Source organism: Aulonocara sp. 'chitande type north' Nkhata Bay, linkage group LG8 (assembly GCF_057382095.1).
Source record: "Aulonocara sp. 'chitande type north' Nkhata Bay isolate Kocher_YH1m ecotype deep benthic linkage group LG8, A_spYH_male_GT1.1, whole genome shotgun sequence".
Lineage (NCBI taxonomy): Eukaryota > Metazoa > Chordata > Actinopteri > Cichliformes > Cichlidae > Aulonocara > Aulonocara sp. 'chitande type north' Nkhata Bay.
In genome coordinates this window covers 12108103-12129191 of record NC_141351.1, presented here as the reverse complement: position 1 = coordinate 12129191, position 21089 = coordinate 12108103, and the positions used below count along the sequence as shown (strand labels likewise).

At 42.8% G+C, this 21089-nt stretch overlaps 2 protein-coding genes across 2 annotated transcripts in view; one reads left to right on the top strand and one right to left on the bottom strand.

The window, feature by feature from the left end:
• slc4a1b (solute carrier family 4 member 1b (Diego blood group)) overlaps window positions 1-3501 on the bottom strand; it is a 37389-nt gene extending 33888 nt beyond the window's left edge. The window contains exon 1 of the mRNA XM_086303612.1: window positions 1136-3501. The gene's annotated coding sequence lies outside the window, so the exon portion shown is untranslated. The remainder of the gene's footprint in view (window positions 1-1135) is intronic.
• Window positions 3502-14618: 11117 nt separating this feature from the next.
• ngfrb (nerve growth factor receptor b) overlaps window positions 14619-21089 on the top strand; it is a 34458-nt gene continuing 27987 nt past the window's right edge. The window contains exons 1-2 of the mRNA XM_086303610.1: window positions 14619-14945; window positions 18671-18812. Of these exons, the coding sequence (XP_086159736.1) occupies window positions 14892-14945; window positions 18671-18812 (196 nt within the window). The 5' untranslated portion in view covers window positions 14619-14891. The remainder of the gene's footprint in view (window positions 14946-18670; window positions 18813-21089) is intronic.

The window sequence follows — 21089 nt, the reverse complement described above, 5'->3', positions numbered from 1 at the left end:
TCCCATGCAAACGTACACCTATCTGGAATAACCCTGACATATTACAAAACAATAATATGATTAATTTCCCAGAATGGAGTTGTAAAGGAACTAAATACTTAGAACATATATTAGAGGGAACAGAATTTATTCCATTTGACAGACTAGTTACACAATATGGGATCAACAAGACAAGCTTTTTAGAATATCAACAAATTAAATCCATAGTAAAAAAGAAATTTAACCTCAGTCAAGTTGAATTACAAACACCACTAAGTGCGGCACATTTTCTTACTCTTAAATCCCCCAAATTATTATCTAAAATATACAGAACACTTTCTAAATTAGATGAATCAATATCCCTTCCTATTGCAAAGTGGGAAGCAGATTTATCAGTCAGCTTAGACCAAAACTTCTGGTCTCAGATTTGCTTAAAAACCTTTAAATTAATTAAAAATCCCAGTCTGCAATTAATACAATACAAAATACTACATAGAGTGCACTATACAGGTCATCGGATGTTCAAGATGGGCTTTACATCTTCCAACAACTGCTCACACTGTCAAGGCAATACACCAGACAATTACATCCACGCTCTTTGGTTCTGTCCACCAGTGCAGAAGTTTTGGCGCGAGATATGTGAAGACTTATCAAAGTGTCTGAAATGTAACATTCCAACCTCCCCCTTAGTGTGTTTACTGGGCAGCTTAGATAATGTCACTTCAGAAAAGAATATAGCCCATATGATTTTCACTGCCCTATGCATAGCCAAGAAAACAGTCCTCATGAACTGGAAAAATAAAAATAATCTTAATTCTAACCAATATAGAAATTATCTATTAGATTATATTAGTCTTGACACAGCCTCTGCCACCACATCAGATCAATTGCTCTGGACTCCTTTTATCAGCTCCATCACCTAGTGGGGGTGGGGGGTCATAATTTGGTCCCACCTTCACTGTTGTGATTGGTGTGGGGGTAGGGACAGGCTTAGGGCGTCGGGGGGTTCCCCGGAGGCATCTTCCTTGGGGGGCTCAACCCGGGGTAGCGGTCATGTCCGGTTGGGGGCTCTGTTGGCTCTCAGGTGACTGTTTCCTCGCGGCTGCGTGCAGCGGGGCTAGGGGAGGGTCTGTGCTGACGGACGTGGGTTACTGACCTGGTAGCCTGGCTGGCCCTGGGTGGGTCCGGGATGGGCGTGAGGTTCTGGGGGCGCTCCGTCTCTGGGCTGGGGCCCGGGCCAGGCCTCGGGGGCTTGGATCCTGGTTGGTGTGTTGCCGGGGTTGTGGGCGGGTGGGTGCATGGGGGCCCGGCCCTGGAGCAGGGTGCCGCCGGTGCGTCGAACCACCTGGGGGGCTCTTCAACTGGTGGGGGAGATGGTCACATCTTGCAGGAGCTTTCCTCTCTTCAGGAACTCTCTCTGCAGGAGGGGGAGATACAGGAGAGGTGGAGGAAGATCTCAGCCTGGGCGTTTACTGTCTTATGTAGTCTGGAAGATGAGTGGATGGTGGGGTGGGTGCAGTTTTCTCTGTGGTGGGGTTGGGTGGACTGTCCCGGGCTCTGTGGGGCCGGGAGGCGCTGCTGCACTGGGCCCTGGTCTGGATGGGCCTGGGCCCCCTTTCCCTGGCGGGTCGCGGAGTGTGGGAGTGCCTACTGGGGTCAGCGGGGGAGCTGGCCCCAGGGAGGGGTTACCTGCCCCTCCCTTCCTTCCCTCCCCATCTCCAGCTGCCTCTCTCTTCCCGCTCCACCACAACCACCCACACATGCAGGGCCTTGGAGTAGGGGTATGTCACCAGGGTGCAGAGGAGGCTAGCCCCCCTCTGTCTCCTTCTGGCTGCCTCTGCCTCAATTTTATCCCACAACTTAGACATTCACATTATTCACACTCTCATTACACATACATATAGGATCTTGGGGGTGGGCACAATCACGGAGTCCAAATTACCATCAGGGTGTACACCTCACCCCTGGCGTCATTGCCCACCTCTCAATTTTAAATACACTTAGACATTGAGGGCTATCAGGAGGGACTATGCGCTTACCTGCTGCTCCTTGGCAGGTAGCTCCATGCCCTCCTGGGTTTTAATTGCACCTTAGAACACACGAGGGGGGGAATGGATGTTTGTGTCTGTGTGTGCCTGTATGTCTGTGTCTATATGTCAGGTTGGGTATCAGACGCCACCTCTCTGGGGACACCTCAGGCCCTCCAAGGTTTGGAGGCCTATCTCCACCTACCACCACTTCCCCTGCCGGTGGCGGACTCCCTCAGGTGTCGGTGCGTTGGTGGTTCCTTGTGTCTGGGGGTGGGCGTCCAGGTACACACCGGCTCACTCCTTGGCGGCCGCTTATCGGGGCCTGGAGCCTGGGGCTCGCTCGGGCCCCTTCGGGGGTGGGGTGCCCCCGGCCTCTCGGCCTGGGGCTCGGTCACTCAGGCACAGCTGGCGGCCGGCGGAGCTCACGGGCGCGTCACTGCAACTCCCCCTGGCTTCTGCTCCGCGGCTGCTGAGTGAACCCTCATCTGGGACTCTCCTCAGCTCTTACTGGAACAGTGGCGCGGCTGCCCCTCTGTTGGTCTTCCATGGTTTCTTGTGTTCTGGGGGCCTCTGGATGTCTGGAGTTTTGATCTCCTCCATACCTGCTTCACACCCTGGAGGACGGGGCTGTGGCCCCCCCACACTCCCTAGCAGATCGTTACATGGAGAAACCTTTGGAATACAAGCGCGCTGATCCACACAGGTATGCACATGGGTGTTCACTGCTCGTAGACCCAAATTACACCTTTCTTGGCTGCTACTTCGAAGCACATCTGTCCTGCGTGCTGCACAACAACATTGAATATTTAGTATTTACTGCTGTTTACACTTAGCTAGATTAATGCGATGGTGTTGTGTTTAGTATGTTGCTTTGTTTTGTTTTGTTTTTTTTTGCCTTTTTTTGCTTGTTTTCTATTCTTCTCTCAACAGGTGATCCAGGAGATTTTTATTTTTTTTCTCCCCCCCTTTCTCACTGTCCCTCTCCCCTTCTGTTTTTCCTTTCCTTCCTCTTTCTTTCTCCCTTTCCTATCTCTCACTCATGTCTGTCCCGTCTGTAACATCTGAAAATAAAATATAATAAATAATAAAAACAAAGATCGACCAAATGGACCAATACGGCAATGCCACGATGATCCATTTGGCAAAGTAAATCCATTGGGTATCCTTGTTGGTCTTCAGACAACAATTCTGATGGCTAAAGAACCAAATGGGACAGGCGAGACAAAAAAAAAACAAAAAAAACCAAACAAACTACGAAATGGGTATATACCCAGTTAAAAAGACATTGGATGGGTTTACGCTTGATATGAATTATTGTTGTTCTTTGTGTAAGTTATACATTGAAAGTATAATCTCTGTTACATAACCTGGTCACAGAAATTATAAATGTAGCAATGTGCTTGTCTTTTGTTTTTCAGTCACAGAGTTCAGTCACTAGATACATATGTTTTAGTGAGGTCAACTTGACAAGTACTGTAAATATACACTGAACAAAAATATAAACGCAACACTTTTGTTTTTGCTCCCATTCCCCATGGGATGGACGTAGAGACCTAAAATTCATTCCAGATACACAATATAACCATCCCTCCCAAACAGTGGTCACAAATCAGTCCAAATGTGTGGTAGTGGGCACATCTGCTATATTGAGATAATCCATCCCACCTCACAGGTGTGCCACATCAGGATGCTGATCTGACATCATGAGTAGTGCACAGGTGTACCTCAGACTGCCCACAACAAAAGGCCACCCTGGAATGTGCAGTTTTGTCTCACAGCAAAATGCCACAGATGCCACAAGCAATGAGGGAGCGTGCAATTGGCATGCTGACAGCAGGAATGTCAACCAGATCTGTCGCCCGTGCATTGAATGTTCATTTCTCAACCATAAGCCGTCTCCACAGGCGTTTCAGAGAATATGGCAGCACATCCAACCGGCCTCACAACCGCAGACCTCGTGTAACCACACCAGCCCAGGACCTCCACATCCAGCAGGTTCACCTCCAAGATCGTCTGAGACCAGCCACCCAGACAGCTGCTGGAACAATTGGTTTGCACAACCAAACAATTTCTGCACAAACTGTCAGAAACCGTCTGAGGGACGCTCAACTGCATGCCCGTCGTCCTCATCGGGGTCTTGACCTGACTCCAGCTCGTCGCCGTAACAGACTTGTGTGGGCAAATGCTCACATTCGATGGCGTCTGGCACGTTGGGGAGGTGTGCGCTTCACGGATGAATCATGGTTCACATTGTTCAGGGCAGATGGCAGCTGAGAATGTCCCAGTTCTTGCATGGCCAGCATACTCACCGGACATGTCACCCATTGAGCATGTTCGGGATGTGCTTGACCGGCGTATACGACAGCGTGTACCAGTTCCCACGAATATCCAACAACCTCGCACAGCCATTGAAGTGGAGTGGACCAACATTCCACAGGCCACAATTGACAATCTGATAGACTCCATGCGACGATGTGTTGCACTGCATGAGGCAAATGGTGGTCACACCAGATACTGACCGGTTCTGGGTCCCCAGACCCCCAATAGCGCAAAAAACTGCACATTCCAGGGTGGCCTTTTGTTGTGGGCAGTCTGAGGTACACCTGTGCACTACTCATGATGTCAGATCAGCATCCTGATGTGGCACACCTGTGAGGTGGGATGGATTATCTCAATATAGCAGATGTGCCCACTACCACACATTTGGACTGATTTGTGACCACTGTTTGGGAGGGATGGTTATATTGTGTATCTGGAATGAATTTTAGGTCTCTACGTCCATCCCATGGGGAATGGGAGCAAAAACAAAAGTGTTGCGTTTATATTTTTGTTCAGTGTATCAACAGGTTCATCAGCACATGGTATTGTAATAGAGTTAGGCTGTTGTGGTTTTCTAGCTGTGGAAAACAGAAACCGGAATCTGCAGTGATGTTGTTAGAGATGTTTTGCATATCATTATTGTTATGGGATGTGTAGATAAGCAGTAATAAATATGTCAAGACGATCACCTTATTTTCTTTAGTCTTTTTATCTCTACAGGTGCCCTGGATGAGGCTGTGGACTACATCCAAGACCTGGAAGCCAGGTTGGAAGAAGAAGCCCTGCCATCTCCTGTCCTCTTCCGCAGATATTGGTCATCTGATGACCTAACAGGATTCTACACTAAATTTCCATCTGACAGTGTCTTCGGGAGGTTTTAGGAGTCCATCTGCTTATTGACAGTGGGCTAGACTAAACAAAGAAAACTGGTGAGGAAGCCTGCCTAGAACCCTCACGCCACGCCATTAATAGATGAGTTTCTGATGGACTCTTTGAGGGGTGTTCATGGAGCTGCTGACATGTTTATTGTGAGCAATGCCAAATTGCCATCACCTGGACCAATTATCTATTCATTCATCATGCTGTCCTTCCTTCCTATCTGGATCGGCAGGGAAAAGGTCAAGGCCACTATGCCCCTCAAATTCCAGAGATGCTGCCAGAATGTGACTGTCATGCTAGACTGCCTGGCGATCGCACAGGAGACATCCTCTTCTCTGACCTTAAAGTCACAAACATTCTCCAATTGCAAGATCAGGATGACTCTGAAAGGGCTGATGGGTGTTTCTCTCAGTGGGTTGGAATTCATCTCACCTCTGTATACTGTCTGCATCTCTGATAAGGAGATGACAAGCATCAGTGGAGTGCTTCCCTGGCTGGAGCCAGGAGACCAAGACGTGGCAGACAAAGGACTCCTTATTCAAGACCTCCTTGCTGATGTTGGAGCTAAACTTTTCATTCCACTTTTTAAACGTTCAGGGCATTTCAGTAAGCTTCACACACTTACAGTGATTGAAAATATTAATCAGATCCTCCTTTTTTTTATGAATTAATGAATGTTATGTAAATAAGTCAGGGTTCTGTAAACATCAAATCCAAAGACTTCCTGAGCCCTATTTGCAATTGTTATATATTATATGAATATTATATTGAATCCCACGTTTTTCTCCTTGAACATTTCACTTCAAGAACTCATTTGACTTCAAGGATTTGATTAGCAAAACAATTCTGGATCCAACTCTTTGCCCTTTTACAGTGGGATCAAAGGTTTGGGCAACCTTTTTAATAGTCATTATTTTCCTGTATAAATCGTTGGTTGTTACAATAAAAGATGTCAGTTAAATATATCATATAGGAGACAAACAGTGATATTTGAGAAGTGAAATGAAGTTTATTGGATTTACAGAAAGTGTGCAATAATTGTTTAAACAAAATCAGGCAGCTGCATAAATTTGGGCACTGTTGTCATTTTATTGATTCCAAAACCTTTAGAACTAATTATTGGAACTCAAATTGGCTTGGTAAGCTCAGTGACCCCTGACCTACATACACAGGTGAATCCAATAATAAGAAAGAGTATTTAAGGGGGTTAGTTGTAAGTTTCCCTCCTCTTTTAATTTTCTCTGAAGAGTAGCAACATGGAGGTCTCAAAACAACTCTCAAATGACCTGAAGACAAAGATTGTTCACCATCATGGTTTAGGGGAAGGACACAGAAAGTTGTCTCAGAGATTTAAGCTGTCTGTTTCCACAGTTAGGATCATATTGAGAAAATTGAAGACCACAGGCTCAGTCAAGTTAAGGCTCTAAGTGGCAGACCAAGAAAAATCTCAGATAGACAGAAGCAACGAATGGTGAGAACAGTCAGAGTCAACCCACAGACCAGCACCAAAGACCTACAACATCATCTTGCAGCAGATGGAGTCACTGTGCATCGTTCAAGCATTCGGCACACTTTACACAAGGAGATGCTGTACGTGAGAGTGATGCAGAGGAAGCCTTTTCTCTGCCCACAGCGCAAACAGAGTCGCTTGAGGTTTGCTAAAGCACATTTGGACAAGCCAGCTTCATTCTGGAATAAGGTGCTGTGGACTGATGAAACTAAAATTGAGCTATTTGAGCATAACAAGGGGCGTTATACATGGAGGAAAAAGAACACAGCATTCCAAGAAAAACACCTGCTACCTACAGTAAAATATGGTGCTGGTTCCATCATGCTGTGGGGCTGTGTGGCCAGTGCAGGGACTGGGAATCTTGTCAAAGTTGAGGGACACATGGATTCTACTCAGTATCAGCAGATTCTGGAGACCAATGTCCAGGAATCAGTGACAAAGCTGAAGCTGCACCGGGGCTGGATCTTTCAACAAGACAACGACCCGAAACACTGCTCAAAATCCACTAAGGCATTCATGCAGAGGAACAAGTACAACGTTCTGGAACGGCCATCTAAGTCCCCAGACCTGAATATTATTGAAAATCTGTGGTGTGAGTTAAAGAGAGCTGTCCATGCTCGGAAGCCATCAAACCTGAATGAACTAGAGATGTTTTGTAAAGAGGAATGGTCCAAAATACCTTCAACCACAATCCAGACTCTCATTGGAACCTACAGGAAGCATTTAGAGGCTGTAATTTCTGCAAAAGGCGGATCTACTAAATATTGATTTCATTTCTTTTTTTGTGGTGCCCAAATTTATGCAGCTGCCTGATTTTGTTTAAACAATTATTGCACACTTTCTGTAAATCCAATAAACTTCATTTCACTTCTCAAATATAACTGTATGTGTCTCCTATATGATATATTTAACTGACATTTTTTTATTGTAACAACCAACAATTTATACAGGAAAATAATGACTATTAACAAGGTTGCCCAAACTTTTGCATCCCACTGTATTTCACCCTGTGGTTCATTTTGAAGCTGTTTACTCATTTTAGTATTTATATCAAACAATTAAATAATATCCAAATTTTTAACAGCAACTGATTCACAGTTAACCAACAGTAAGTTGTATTTCTGGAAATATCACCTAAAGCACCTGAAAAAGTTAAAAACTGATAAACAGATAAATAAAACATGTATAAAAGCATAGCAAGATACAAATCCATGTAACTTATTCTTCATCTCAGCAATGAATGTGTCCTCATGCCACACTTTCCACAGTTAAATCTGTATATCAGTATGCAGTCCTGTATCTGAACCTGTCACCTTGAGGTGAACCCCCTTGGAAACAAAATATTTTGATGCTGCTCTTTACCTCAACAAGTCCAAATTTAGTTGACCCGTACATCTAGAGTGGCCCCAAGAATCTATGAATCGTACGAGCAGCACATTAACCCACATCAGTTTGTCACAGTCTTTATGTCAGACACCACAAGCCCACCGCGCTTCATGGCTGCAGTTTGCTTTGTGGAGCAATCAAAATTGGTTAGTGTAGTTATGCCCACACTGGACATAACTGCAGACTGCTGCCTCATTCCATTCTCAACCTCTCAGAACATTTGTGGCGATAATTGCAGGCTCTGGAGATTCTTAAGCTGATGGAAATCTGGGCCAAAGTGGAGCTTAGAAAAACTGTGTTGCATTGAAGGAAGTGGTGGAGGAGGAGGTCACAGGACTTATGGGTGGGTGAGCTACTTTGGACAGGCCGATTCCATCTCAGACAACCCATCTAATACAACCACGATGAGACGCCAGGGCTGAACCTGGCTTAATCTGGCTCCAGATGCCATCATATCAGGCTCAGGTAGTGGTCCTAGACATAAGGAGAGCATAAATACACAAGGCATTCATAATTCATAACTCAGTTACTAATAACATAAAAGTTCTATACACACAAGTGATTCGTTTTTACAGCGTTACGTTATTTTGTACTCTAGTGTAATGCCTTCCAGCTCTGCTCTAACAAACAGTGTTTTGTAGCTAATAATAATCTTTTTATGAGTGTTAAACTGTACTGGATGGCTGTTCATAAGCATTTAAATCTTAGCAATTGAAATTTGAATTTACCAATAATGTTAGTCGCAACCAGAAACCTGAAAACCTCTTGAAGTAGGAACACTCTCACAAAGCAACATTCACACAGTCAAAGAGCTCAGAGAGCTCTTGCTTGCTGATTTTAGTCTTTGCTTTACAAGCTCACAGACGAGTTCAGGATGGCTTCCCTTAAAAGTTAAAATAAAAAGGCAGTTAGTCTCTAATCTGAACTGAAGGTATGTGATTATAATTTATAGCACGTCTGTTCTTCAATCATGCAGAAATACCAACTCTAAACTTTAACTAGCGTTGTTATAATCCAGCCATAATCTGATTTAACCTAAAACCACCTCTATTTTTGGTGTTTGCCATCTGTGTAAGCCACTCGTGACGAGCCAGAAAAGGAGGAACAGCCGACATACAGAGCTGTGAATAGTGTGAGGTCTGGTACGGGAATGCAGAACATGCATGTGGTTTCAGAACCCTTTACCGGCTGCATAAAAAGGCTGTTTTTATGTTTCAGGTTAAATTCAAGTCGTACTTGTGCTGTTGCATCACTTTCAGGAATAACGTGACACTGTAACTGCCCCTGTTGTCTAATACCTTTGCTTATAGTATGTACGGCAGCTCAAGACTTATTCTTATGGATTGCTTTTAACCAGTAGATATTACTATGTTTTAATTTTATGTTTATTACTTCTGACTGTTGTTGTGAAATACTTTGTGATCCTTATCCAAAAAGGCTCTGAAAGCAGGTTTTTTGTTTTGTTTTGTTTTTTAAACTTTGATGTCTGTAGAGAGCAGGTTTACTTTTGCGTCTATGAGAACATCATTCAATTCATATCTGAATGCATAATGGACTGCACTGACAGTCATCAGCCCGAGGCTCAGCTCTGTGCAAACCCGATCAATACAAAGGCCAATTCAACCCCCCAAAAGTCCCCACATCGCCTGCTCTCTTCAGTGCATCAGCAGGGAAGCAAATAATGCTCTTATTAATGGGGATGAGCAAACACGTTTTACAAAAATGTAAATGCACAGACATTGTGCCAGACTGAACTGTGGCCATCAGAGCACACGTATGGACAAAATTTTGACATAGATGTATGTATACCTTTAATGTGTCACTGACAAGGTGGAATTCCTGCTTGAATACTTGTTTTGGTTCAAAAATTCACAATGAATGAACTTCATTCACTGTGGATGTTGTAGCAATGTGGGTAAACCTCGTGATAAGACATATTTAGTCATAATAGTTTTCAGATGAATGTCTAATGAAGGAAGTAAGCAGGCTGGAAATGTTAAAAAGAAAAAAATCATGCGTGTTTTGGTTATTTTTTACACGAGGAGTGTGGTGTGGAGATGTTTATTGACTTTTTTTCTATGAGATGTGGCAGCTAGTGAACAGGGGCTTGATTGAGGGTGTACAATCAAGACAGAGCAGAGTACCCAGATCAGATCAATACTGTGCAGATGAGGGAGTCTCATGGGAAGAAGCTGGGTTTGTTTCCATCTGGGCTCCCTAAAAAGATCCACTTTAACACAAGTTTAATCATTTGATCCCCACAGAAGGCACACAATGAAATTAAGAGTATCTGCACAGGCTCAATTCATGCTTCACATGATGATGGTGTTTTGTTGATTTAGACTGAAAAGCATGATGTAACAGGGAAGTACTGCAGTGCTCTGAAGGTCTCCTCACAAAACACAACTTGATATCACTCCCATATTGGTGTGAGTGCTCTCAGAGTAATTCGAGGGCTTGCTTGGCTCGTCATATGATGCCTCTCCAGCTATTACAGTACATTAGAAGGAAAGCTTGCAACCAGACTGTGGAGCTCATCTCCAGGATGTTTGTACTTCTGTGCTGCTGCTAATGTAGGAATGACAGGTGCTCTCCTCTTCTCAGGTGGTGCTGGTGGAGAAAAACAGCGAATGTGTAGTTAGTTAGCGTGTGTTTGGGAGCTGGAGGAAGACGCACGGGTGTCCTGGACGGGTGGTCCAGGAGACATTTGCTGTCCCGTCTCAGGTTCCAAAAAGAGCATTCTGTTCCTGGCCCTGCAGAAAAACTGTGCATCGTTGTGTATCTGAATCTAGATCTTTGTCTCTGTTCATGTCACAAACTGAAAGCATTTTCTTTTCTTTTTCTTTTTTTTTTCCACACAAGCACATTTCATAATCCTCTATTTTTTTTACACCAAAAATAACACAGACAACCAAATTTTAACTTGACTGGTTACAGTTCCCTCTAACTCATTATGATGTACATTTCTGCAAAAATGAAAAAGACGTGTACTGGGCAAGAAGTATTAAAAAAACATGGATGATTACTCGTTGGATGCAAAACGAGGCCCAAATGTACAAGAACTGGCAGCTGGTGGTCCAAAACCAGAAAAAGAACCAGAACACCCAAAAAATGAGATGAAAAAAAAGAAAGAAACTAAAGCAAAGAAAGGAGGAGGTAAGGAGGGAACTGTGAACTAACCGAACACGTGTAAAACTAAGCTGAGAAGTAAAGAAATCAATGAAAAACTGCATAGAAAACAAACACGGACCCACAATGCAAGTGAACCTTTCGGAACAAAACAGGCGATATAAAGAATAATCAAAAATGTAACAGCAACACAATTAAAATGATCATAAATGAACTCAGCACAGCTTCTATTTTTTCATCTTTTTTCCACGTTGACTGTCTTTGAAATCATCAAGCATTTTACAACATCTTTTTTTAACATGTCTTTCAATATTTTTGTTCCTTTTCTGTTTAATAATTTATATCACTCATAAATCCCCTTATTAAATGTGGTACCGGTGGGTTAAGCCCCCTTTAAATAGCCAACAGAAGGTTTAATCTCCTATTAAAGTGGGTGGTTGAGGCATTCTTCCTCTGAGTGCAGCTGATATAAGTGGTCTTCATGTTAGCACAAAGAAACTATTTCTGTGTTTGATTTTTTTGGGTGGAACAAGTTCTGATTGTATTCACAAACTACAGAGAGCATGCTGTAAATTTGATCTAGCTACTTTGGCCTTCATCATGGATTTTCTTTCTTTCTCTTTGTGTGTTTCACTGTTTCTCTCACCCTCTTTTCTCCCTGTCTTTGATTCATGCATTATTTATCTCTCAGAGCAAACCAGCTTCCTCCCCCACCCACCCCAGCCCCTCATGTCCCCACTGCCCTCCTGTTCTATATAAATCACAGTCACTTTCAATTGATATGTAAGATGAAACCATCACTCCCATTTCTTAAACATATTCAAAACTAGGAGTTTAAGTTTCTCAGGCGTACTTTCTGGTTTGCCTTTTATGTTCATCATGGCATAGATTCAACAAGGTGCTGGAAATATTCCTCCGAGATTTTTGTCCATACTAACATGTCAGCATCAGTTGCTGTAGATTTGTCAGCTGTGACTCTCATTCCGGTACATCCCAGAGGTGCTCTATTGGACTGAGATCTGGTGACCTGCTGGAAGGAGCCATTAGATGATCCATACACTGTGGTCATTAAGTGATGGACATGATCAGCAACAATATTTAGGTCGGCTGTGCTGATCAAACAACACTCAGCTGGTGCTAAAGGGGTCCAAAGAGTGCCAAGAAAAAATCCCCAGACACTTAAATCACCACGAGCAGCCTGAACTGTTCGGGACAGGATGGATCCATGCCTACCGACTGAATGCTGACGCAGCTGATAGGAGAGACACCCAGTGTGGTCTTCTGCTGTTGTAGTCCATCTACTTCAATGTATTGTGCATTCAGAGATGCTTGTCTGCATACCTTGGTTGTAACGAGTAGTTGTTTGAGTTGTTTTTGCCGTTTTATGACCTCAATGCAGTCTGGCCGTTATTCTCTGACTTCTGGCATCAAAAAGGCATTTTCACCTGGAGAACCGTTGCTTGCTAGATATTTTTTCTTTTTCAGACCACCCTCTGTAAAACTTAGAGATCGTTTTGTGGGAAAATCTCAGTAAATCAACAGAAATATTCAGGCCGCTCTGACTGGCACCAACAACCAAAGTCACTTAAATCCCCTTTCTTCCTCATTCTGGTGCTCAGCTTTAACTTTAGCAGGTCGTGTCTGACCATGTCTTCGTGCTTAGATGCTTTGGGCTGCTGCCATGTGATTGGCGGATTAGACTTTTATATTTTCATAATAACTTTTAACATGGATATTAAAGTCAGTACAAGAACAGATCTGCACACATTGCAACATCATTACATAATATTTTCCAACTGTGAAGTCAAAGAGTTCATGTTGATGAATATGGCCTTTACCGTGATCAATACCTACACTGGGAGATTAGTGAGACCAGTACTTCAACTTTTATTATTTATTAATGAGCTGTTTGCATTACAAAATTTTAAAAAAGAGTTTCGCCAAAAGGAGTGTGAGAGCTAAACTACTTACTCTTAAATGAATAATCTCAATTATGCTCCCTAATGAGCTTTATTACAATTCTGGGAACCATACTGGATGAGTCACAAGTATACTTCAATGCCTTTTAACTTGTCAAATGTTGAGTCAAGTGAACCCGATTAAAAAAGAAAGCTACAATACAATTTATTTTGCTTCGGGGATTTGAAGTAAGTGAGGATATTGCACAAACATCTACTCACAGAACTCATAAACATCTCTGCCATTACTGAAGCCTGTTCTGCTGCTACAGCGCTTTAAACAAGTATTGTCACGATTTGAATCCATCATTTTTTTATTTTTTTTTGCCTCAGGTGTCTCCAGCAGTACATCACCTCTTACGCATAAAGGCAGCAGTGTTTCTGAGAAGAGCAATCCTCTCATTCCACTTTTCTCCAGATGATAAATAATTTAATATGAGTTTTAAATAGGTCACATAAAAAAAAAAGAAGTGATTTTCATGTGATGTGATAGAGTCAGACTCACTGTGCATCGTGCGCCACATTCAGCCCACGTTGATCATAATTGGGCTGGACCCGTAATGTGCCATTGTGACTCTTTTGGCATAAATTGTAAGAAACAAATGTGTTACATTGCAGAAACGGTTCTGGTAGCTCATTGCCTAGACTGTCCTGTAATTAGAAAACAGAAAGTTCTTGTTAGTTTACAGACAATGCCTCATTTAAAAAATACACCGTGCACGGACTGTAAACAAAAATAAAAAATAAATAAACAAAACAAAACAAAAAAACAACAGAAATTTCTACAGTAGTGAAAAAAGGTTTCTGTTAATTGCTGATGTATTACTCTGTTGTAATATATATATATATATATATATATATATATATATATATATATATATATATATATATCGGCAGCTGTAAAACACGAGTTAAAAAGTCCAAAAACTTATGCCCACCTTCTCTTGATCCAAGGCTGTGCACTGGGCCGGATTGGACTTTTTGCTGGGCTCATTTGCCCCCCCGCCCGTTCGACACCTCTGGGACAGACGACTCTCATTAAAGTTAACTTTTTATTTGTATGTTTGTTGGTTGGTTGTTTTTGGTTGTGCATCATCAGCGTGGATGTTGCTGCAGACATCCGTAGGTGTACATCCGTGTGACTGAAGGGACTTCTGTTTTCAGTCTGACGGATGTCTTCCTTTCAGAAGTTTTTCAAAGGAGGCTCATTTAGACGGGAGGCAGTCTGGTTTTTTTAAACACTTGGTTTGTTCGACTCAACAGCAACTACCACGTAATTTAACCATTTAAAAAAGAGAAAGAAAGAGCTATTTCGTGTGTGCGTGTGTGTGTGTGAGTGCGCGCGCGCGCGCACATTGTGGGCGTGGAGAGGGAGACGGGCCCTTCCCTGAAGCCGCTGAGCGCTTCTGCCAGATGAAACGCTGTAGGAGGAAAGAAGCGCACGCAGGCGTGAATCCGATGGGTCAATCTCAGCGAGTGGATCGCATCTGCAACTAGGGCTCACGGACTTAGTGACTTCCCGCTGCGGGTTTCACACCTGACACAGCTCACTTACTCGGACAGTTTCTTATTTATTTCCTCCTACTCTAACAGCAAAATCCAAAAGATTTGCAAAGACACACAATAATGACAACCGAGTTCAGTGCAGACTAAAGACTGCATCACTCTGCCCTGCATCCGACGGCTGACCTCCCTGGAAAGATGCAAACAAGACACAGAATGTATTGCGTGTTCGTAGCAGTGTTGCTTGGAGCGGTGAGTACTCTCTGACATAATCATCGTGGGTGTTAAATATTTGCCGTCAACTTCACCTGGTTACATTTTTCCCTGTCACATCGTGCGCAAAAAGGATGCCAGTTGCGCATCAACATGGTCCCATTAGAAGGTGGTTAAAAGCTGGTGCGAGTGTGTGGGGGACGTTTTGTCTCTTTCACGTGTTTTATTTTCTTTTTATTAATATTTTTTCTTCCCGTCCAGCCTGTCACGCCCTTCACCTTTTGAGAGAAAACTTTCCTGAAAATCTTTACTTTTCTCTCTGTGATTTAAAGTCCCAGTCGTGTTAGATGATACTGGTATTTGTGGTGCCCACCTTCGTGTCTCTGCACCTGTCCCACCCGCAGCCCTGGCTTGACATTGTGAAGCAAGAATGGATGTATGCAGGAGCCATTCAGGTTGATACTCTATAGCCTCAGTTGTGGATCTGTAGTTCCACCCTTCTCAGTTACATGTGGCTCCACAGACAGGAGGACAATAACAATGTAACAGTGGGCTCTGTGGAGGAGATCACCAGTAAAGCCCGGGTTTGGTTTAACTTTGGTGAATTCCTCGATTTACTGAGTTTGTGAGGCAAACTTGTGATAATGGGCATACAGGAAGTTAAACATTAAGCATGATCTGTAGGGCGATTTCTAGGCGATGCACAGATTCTCACCACTGCGAAGGCCTGGAAGATGAAGCTACACAGAGGCAAAAACAAGCAGATGCAGGAGATGGAAGTAAACATAGAGGGAGGGAGACAGGGGGGAAACATGACCATGTGGGAGAGGGAAGGAAAATCCACCACCTTATGAGGATTCATGAAAACTATGCCAAACTGTCTGTTACATGGACACGGTCAGCCTGTGCTGTGAGCTCGTCAATGTCTTGGTTTTTGGAGCCGGCTGCATCACTGATACGTGACAGCTGCTCCCACTGATGGGTATACATCCTCTGCTGGCTCAGCACATGTAATATTGATAGAGTCTGAACCACCCTCCTACCCACTCCCAGCCCCCTCACTTTTCCTCTCCTCCTTTCCCCCTTACATGCTCACTTGGCTCGCTTCTTGTCTGTTTCTCTCCCTTTGCCTCTCGCTCCATGAAGTGATGATTCAGCTTTGTTTGCGAAGGCACGGGGTTGTCGTGTAACTGGCACCCAGTGGGCCAACAGCAGTTTAGGGTCCACGTCTGGATTAAAATTAAGCCCAGTTTATTGGAAGGCTGGTTTAGTGGAACTCTAATGGCTTAACAAGCGCTGACAGCAGAGGTCCAGAGGTTAAGTGCCTCCAACTTAAAATTGACTGTTGCATTAGTAAGATTGGTTGGAGCATTGAAAGTGGTGTGTCCAGATGCTTCTGTGCATTCATTTGTGTGCGTGCGCGCGTGTGTTCTTCTTACTTCTTGATTTTGCTTCAGGGAAATTGGCTGACAAAAGTTGAAGCATGCAGCCCACAAATTTCCATCTAAAAAGCAGGAAACGTGCAAGTCGAGCTGCAACTTGCTCAGTGCTCTGCATCCTTTTTCTTTTTTCTATTGCTCAAGCCGTATGCTGAACATCGCATTGCCCTCTAATTCTTCTGTTTGCACAGCCCAGCAGACATTACTGATGCACTTTAACCTCGGTTATTCATCTTTGAGGCGTCTTGGTGCTGCACACCCTCACCTGGAGCTAGAATAGGGTAAAATAAAACTACAACAACAACAAAAGACGCAGTTGTCAAAATGCTGGAACTTGGAGTCATTTCAAAGGTGTCAGTTTGACTTTTGGAACAGGTTTGTTCACATGTAAGGTTTGTAAATGTGTTTGCACGAATGTGAATGTTTGGTTGGGTGTGTGTGGAGTACACGAAGCGGGCAGCTCAGGGGAAGCAGCTACTGTAGAGTGATGAGCGTGTGCAGATGGGAAAGGTGAGCGTGAGGTAGAGCGTGAGGTAGAGCGTGAGCTGCGGTGAGGAAGAGAGCAAGGGCTTTGAAGTTGTGAGGAAGCTACAAAGTGAAACATTTTGGAGGCTTAAATCACCGCATGGAGAAAGTGTTGCAGGTCACACAGAGAGAATTTGGTGTTACAACAGTCAGAGGAGAATTAGGAGCTTCACTCGATGAACATAAACTGTCTTTGTTTCCCAGAGTTTGTGCACTTTCATGAAAATAATAGATGAATCAAACTAACCAGGCATTTTTTTAATGGAACATTTCAAATAAAAAGTTCCTGCATGAGGCTGAAAACATTCTTGAACATTTAGAGGATGAAAAATTAAATACCAAAGACTTGAAGTTCGATGAACCGTGACACCGTTGAGAGCAACAGCGAGTATGTGTTTGTGTAGGTCCAAAGGAAAGCGTACATGCTCACACCCATCCACACACTCATGGACATTATCTGCCAGCTGACTCAGTGGAGGTGCTCGAGGGGACATTTGATGTTTCTTGGAGCGCCTTTCTCTCGTCAGTAACATTCCACACACACCTGAACCCTGACGCCTGTCAGGCGATTGTACCTCCTTCGCAAAATGCCCCCATCAACATACCCACATCCGTCCTCTCTAAGTATATTTGCTGTATCTGACTTACATTTAGTAATAAAAACAAAAAAGTGCCTTAAAAATTGTTTTAATGTGGTCTAACAAGGCTGAGACACAATTTTCTTTACACCCTTCATCTATGAATAATGGGATAACTCATTAGACATACACTGGCTTACAGCAGACGGTCCTGATTTCATATATATCAGCTTAAAAATCATCATGTATATGCGGAAAAGGAAAACATAAAGCTTTGTTAGTATGTAACTTTGTCTTGTTTGCTTTAGAGATTAAGGTGTGCAGAAGAAAGCAAAGATTTAGCTATTAGATATAATGTCAAAGGCCATGCACACTCATAGGTCTTAAGAGTTGTAGTAAGATGTAGAGACACGTCCCGGCTCAAGCCTGAGTGTCATGCATTTATTTATGCCTGAGCAGAGACACACACAGATGTCTTCACCTGTCAGCAGCTTTGATAACGCACTCAACAGGTTATTGTTTGCAGAATGTAGATAAGACCAGCTTTATCTTTGTGAGGATGAGTTATTTTGTGTGCTCGCACTTTATAAATGCCTTCGCTTCTTAAACTTCCATGTGACCGTTTAAAAAAAAAACAAAGCAGGACCTCATTGTGACCTCGAGTTACAGATCCCGTGTGTCAAAAAATGTAAGCAGTTTAACCAGAGAATTATTTGTTTCTACAATTTATTTTTATTTGAAGCCAGACAAGGAAAAGAAAACGTAGTATTGCACAAAAGCAGAGAAAACAGAAAAAGGGACTGTGGAAAGTGGACGGTTTTGTGAGGCTTTGCCATTAATCATCTCACAACTGTTCTGATTTTTCTTCCCACTTTCCTTCGGGGTCCTCACTGGCCCCGTGACTAAACTAGTTTAGTCCTTCCAAAATAAACCTAAGCAGATGCCAGACAGTAAGAAAGATTTCCGTTTTCTAGAGCGTTGTTTATTTTTCCTTTCTTTCTAATGCTCTTTCTTGTGAAATACTGGGGCTTCTTTCCAGCATGATGGCCTTTTCAGCCAGCGGTGTGGGACTGAGTTTATATGAAGTGTGCTTGTTGCACAATATGAAACATTGCTTCGCTTGAGACAAAACATTAAACTTTATCTGTAAAATTATTTTTGTGTGTGTTTTACTGACAATCTTCAATTTGCTGCTGTTAATGGAGTTGCTGTCATTCTGCAGGTTGGGACCCTGGCCAATAAGGGAGCATGTCCATCAAACCAGTATACACACAGTGGCGAATGCTGCAAGCAGTGTCAGCCCGGCGAGGGTGTCGTCCAACCCTGTGGGGCCCAACAGACCGTCTGTGAGCCGTGCCTCGATAGTGAGTATCACACAAACAGCTGTCTAAATGTCACGAGAACACGGACACTCGTAGATTCAGGGGTTTCTGATGCAAATACACAGAAAAAAAACCCGGACGCATGCACTCAAACATTAATGAATGAGCTAGCTGTGCTGGTTACATGCCTCAGAGCAGAGCTCCACGAGCACGCCGTGTAGTCTCTGGTTCTGATCATCAGTGTTTCATCTGATAGAAGAAGATGATAAACTGATGCCCTGAAATTCACCCTCTGTCTTCTTCCTACTTGTTCGAGCTTTCCGCTGTGAGTGTGTCCCTGGAGAAAACACATGCTTCCAACAGCAGTTTATGGAGGATTGTAAATCAAATGCAAATTTCCTTCAAAGTTTGATTTAAAATCCAAAATCCTTCCGCCAAACTGTAAGACAGTGAATAATTTTGGGCTCAACAACAGCCTTCTGTAGTTTTTGCAAAGCTAGATTTTGTTATTAGGATATCAGCAGCTATAGTGAGTTAATCTTTGTTGTTTCATAGTAGTATAGCATGTGTCATATTTTAGTTTTAGCCCGTTTTTAAAGCTTATTTATTTTTTCCTGTTTTAAAATGTAAATTTAATTATATTTTTTTGTGTTTTATGATAGCAAAAGCTCTCCAGCATTGTTGTTTTTTACATTACATTTATGTTTAAATCAGTTCATCCTTAAACATAATAAATATGATTCTACAGGACATATACATGACAGTCTCTACTGCTATGTTTACCCATAGACTGTATACAAAAGATGTACGGAGCTATGACTCTGCCCACTGGTTTGTGGACTTTGTTAAAGAAGCCTTGGCTTGAGTATTTGTGTCGTTGACATCTCAGCTTTTTGAAACCAGTAGGCACATATGAAGGTTGATTTTTTTTGTCTATTTTAAACTAAATGGGACCATAAGTTACTAAATGAACATCATGCTACATTCCCATTGACTTTAAACTAAGGATTGAGACCATAAACTCATTAGCAAAGTGTTTACAGATGTCGTAAGAAGTAAGGAGTTGGGTTGATTACTGCTATGATTTGTCTTGTTTTTACAGCCTAGTAAGCCCCCCTGCTGGTCAATACAAAAAAATCCAGGTTTAAATCAGGCTAACATTTCCACATCACACTCTTGATTTGTTTATTTGTCCATTTTTTTATGAGAAAAAATGGACCCGCCACATAATCAGGCCATCATCAGAGCTATTAAGACACAGTGTTTCCGAAGCATGATGTTTTTTATTGAAGTCACAGGACTTCAAAGTCATTACGATTCATGCTCTGAGTTCTTGAATTTCAGGGCTGTCCAGCTAGCCTTTGATTTGACAATAGCATCCCTTGAATCATGTAAGTGCACCTAAAAACAGCTCCCAGCTAGATTACCCAGCAAAACAGCTCTCAACATTAGTGTGGATGAAATTAGATTATCACTCTTATGAAACCACGGTGTTGTATGCCAGACAGTAACAGACTTCTTAATGTTTTTACATTTAATTTAAAGCATTAAACTTTTTTGGATGTTTGGAAGTAAATAGGATGCCAGACATAATTGTTCTCCAGTATTCTGCCCTCCTCACGGCCTTTACCATGTAGGGAGAGAGGCTTTGTTGGGCTGAAAGGCTTTCTGAGGACAGTGATGTTGAGAGGATTCAAGAGCGGGAACAGCTCCAAATTCTGTCAGAGAAAAAAAACTCTGTTGGAAGATGTGTAGTGCATTAGACAAGCTGTTATGTCACAGTAGATTTGGTAAGCATGAATGGTGACTGCAGAGCTCAAAAAGGTATTTAAAGTCTTCTCAGTGTGGTACAGCTCCACATTTTGGCACAGGGAAAATTTAACAGCATGAAATGTTTTGGGAAATTTAGAATCTGAGGTCATCTCGGAGCTACAGAGGACACATTTGGTCTACAGCCAGTTTTTCTTGCATGAATTCCCTAACCATCCTGCAACCAGGCCAGGAAGTAGCTGCAAACCTCCCTGAGCCAGCGGAGGATGGTAACCCATGAGCCAAGGAAACCCACACTCACAAAATGATTCAGACTTCAGGTCATGAGAGAAGTCGTGAGAACGTGGATGTAGATTATTTATTTATTTAGGATTGCGGGTCTTCTTTGAAAGATGTATGTGTTTTTCAGTGTTTAGAGTTAGTCGACAACTTAATGATATGTTGCTTTTGTGCATAAAAGCGTTTAGTTCTAGACTTCTTGTCATAAACTGTCTTCTGTTCTATTTCTATTTTTTCTTTTAAAAAAAGCTTCTGTTGTCTGCTTAAAAT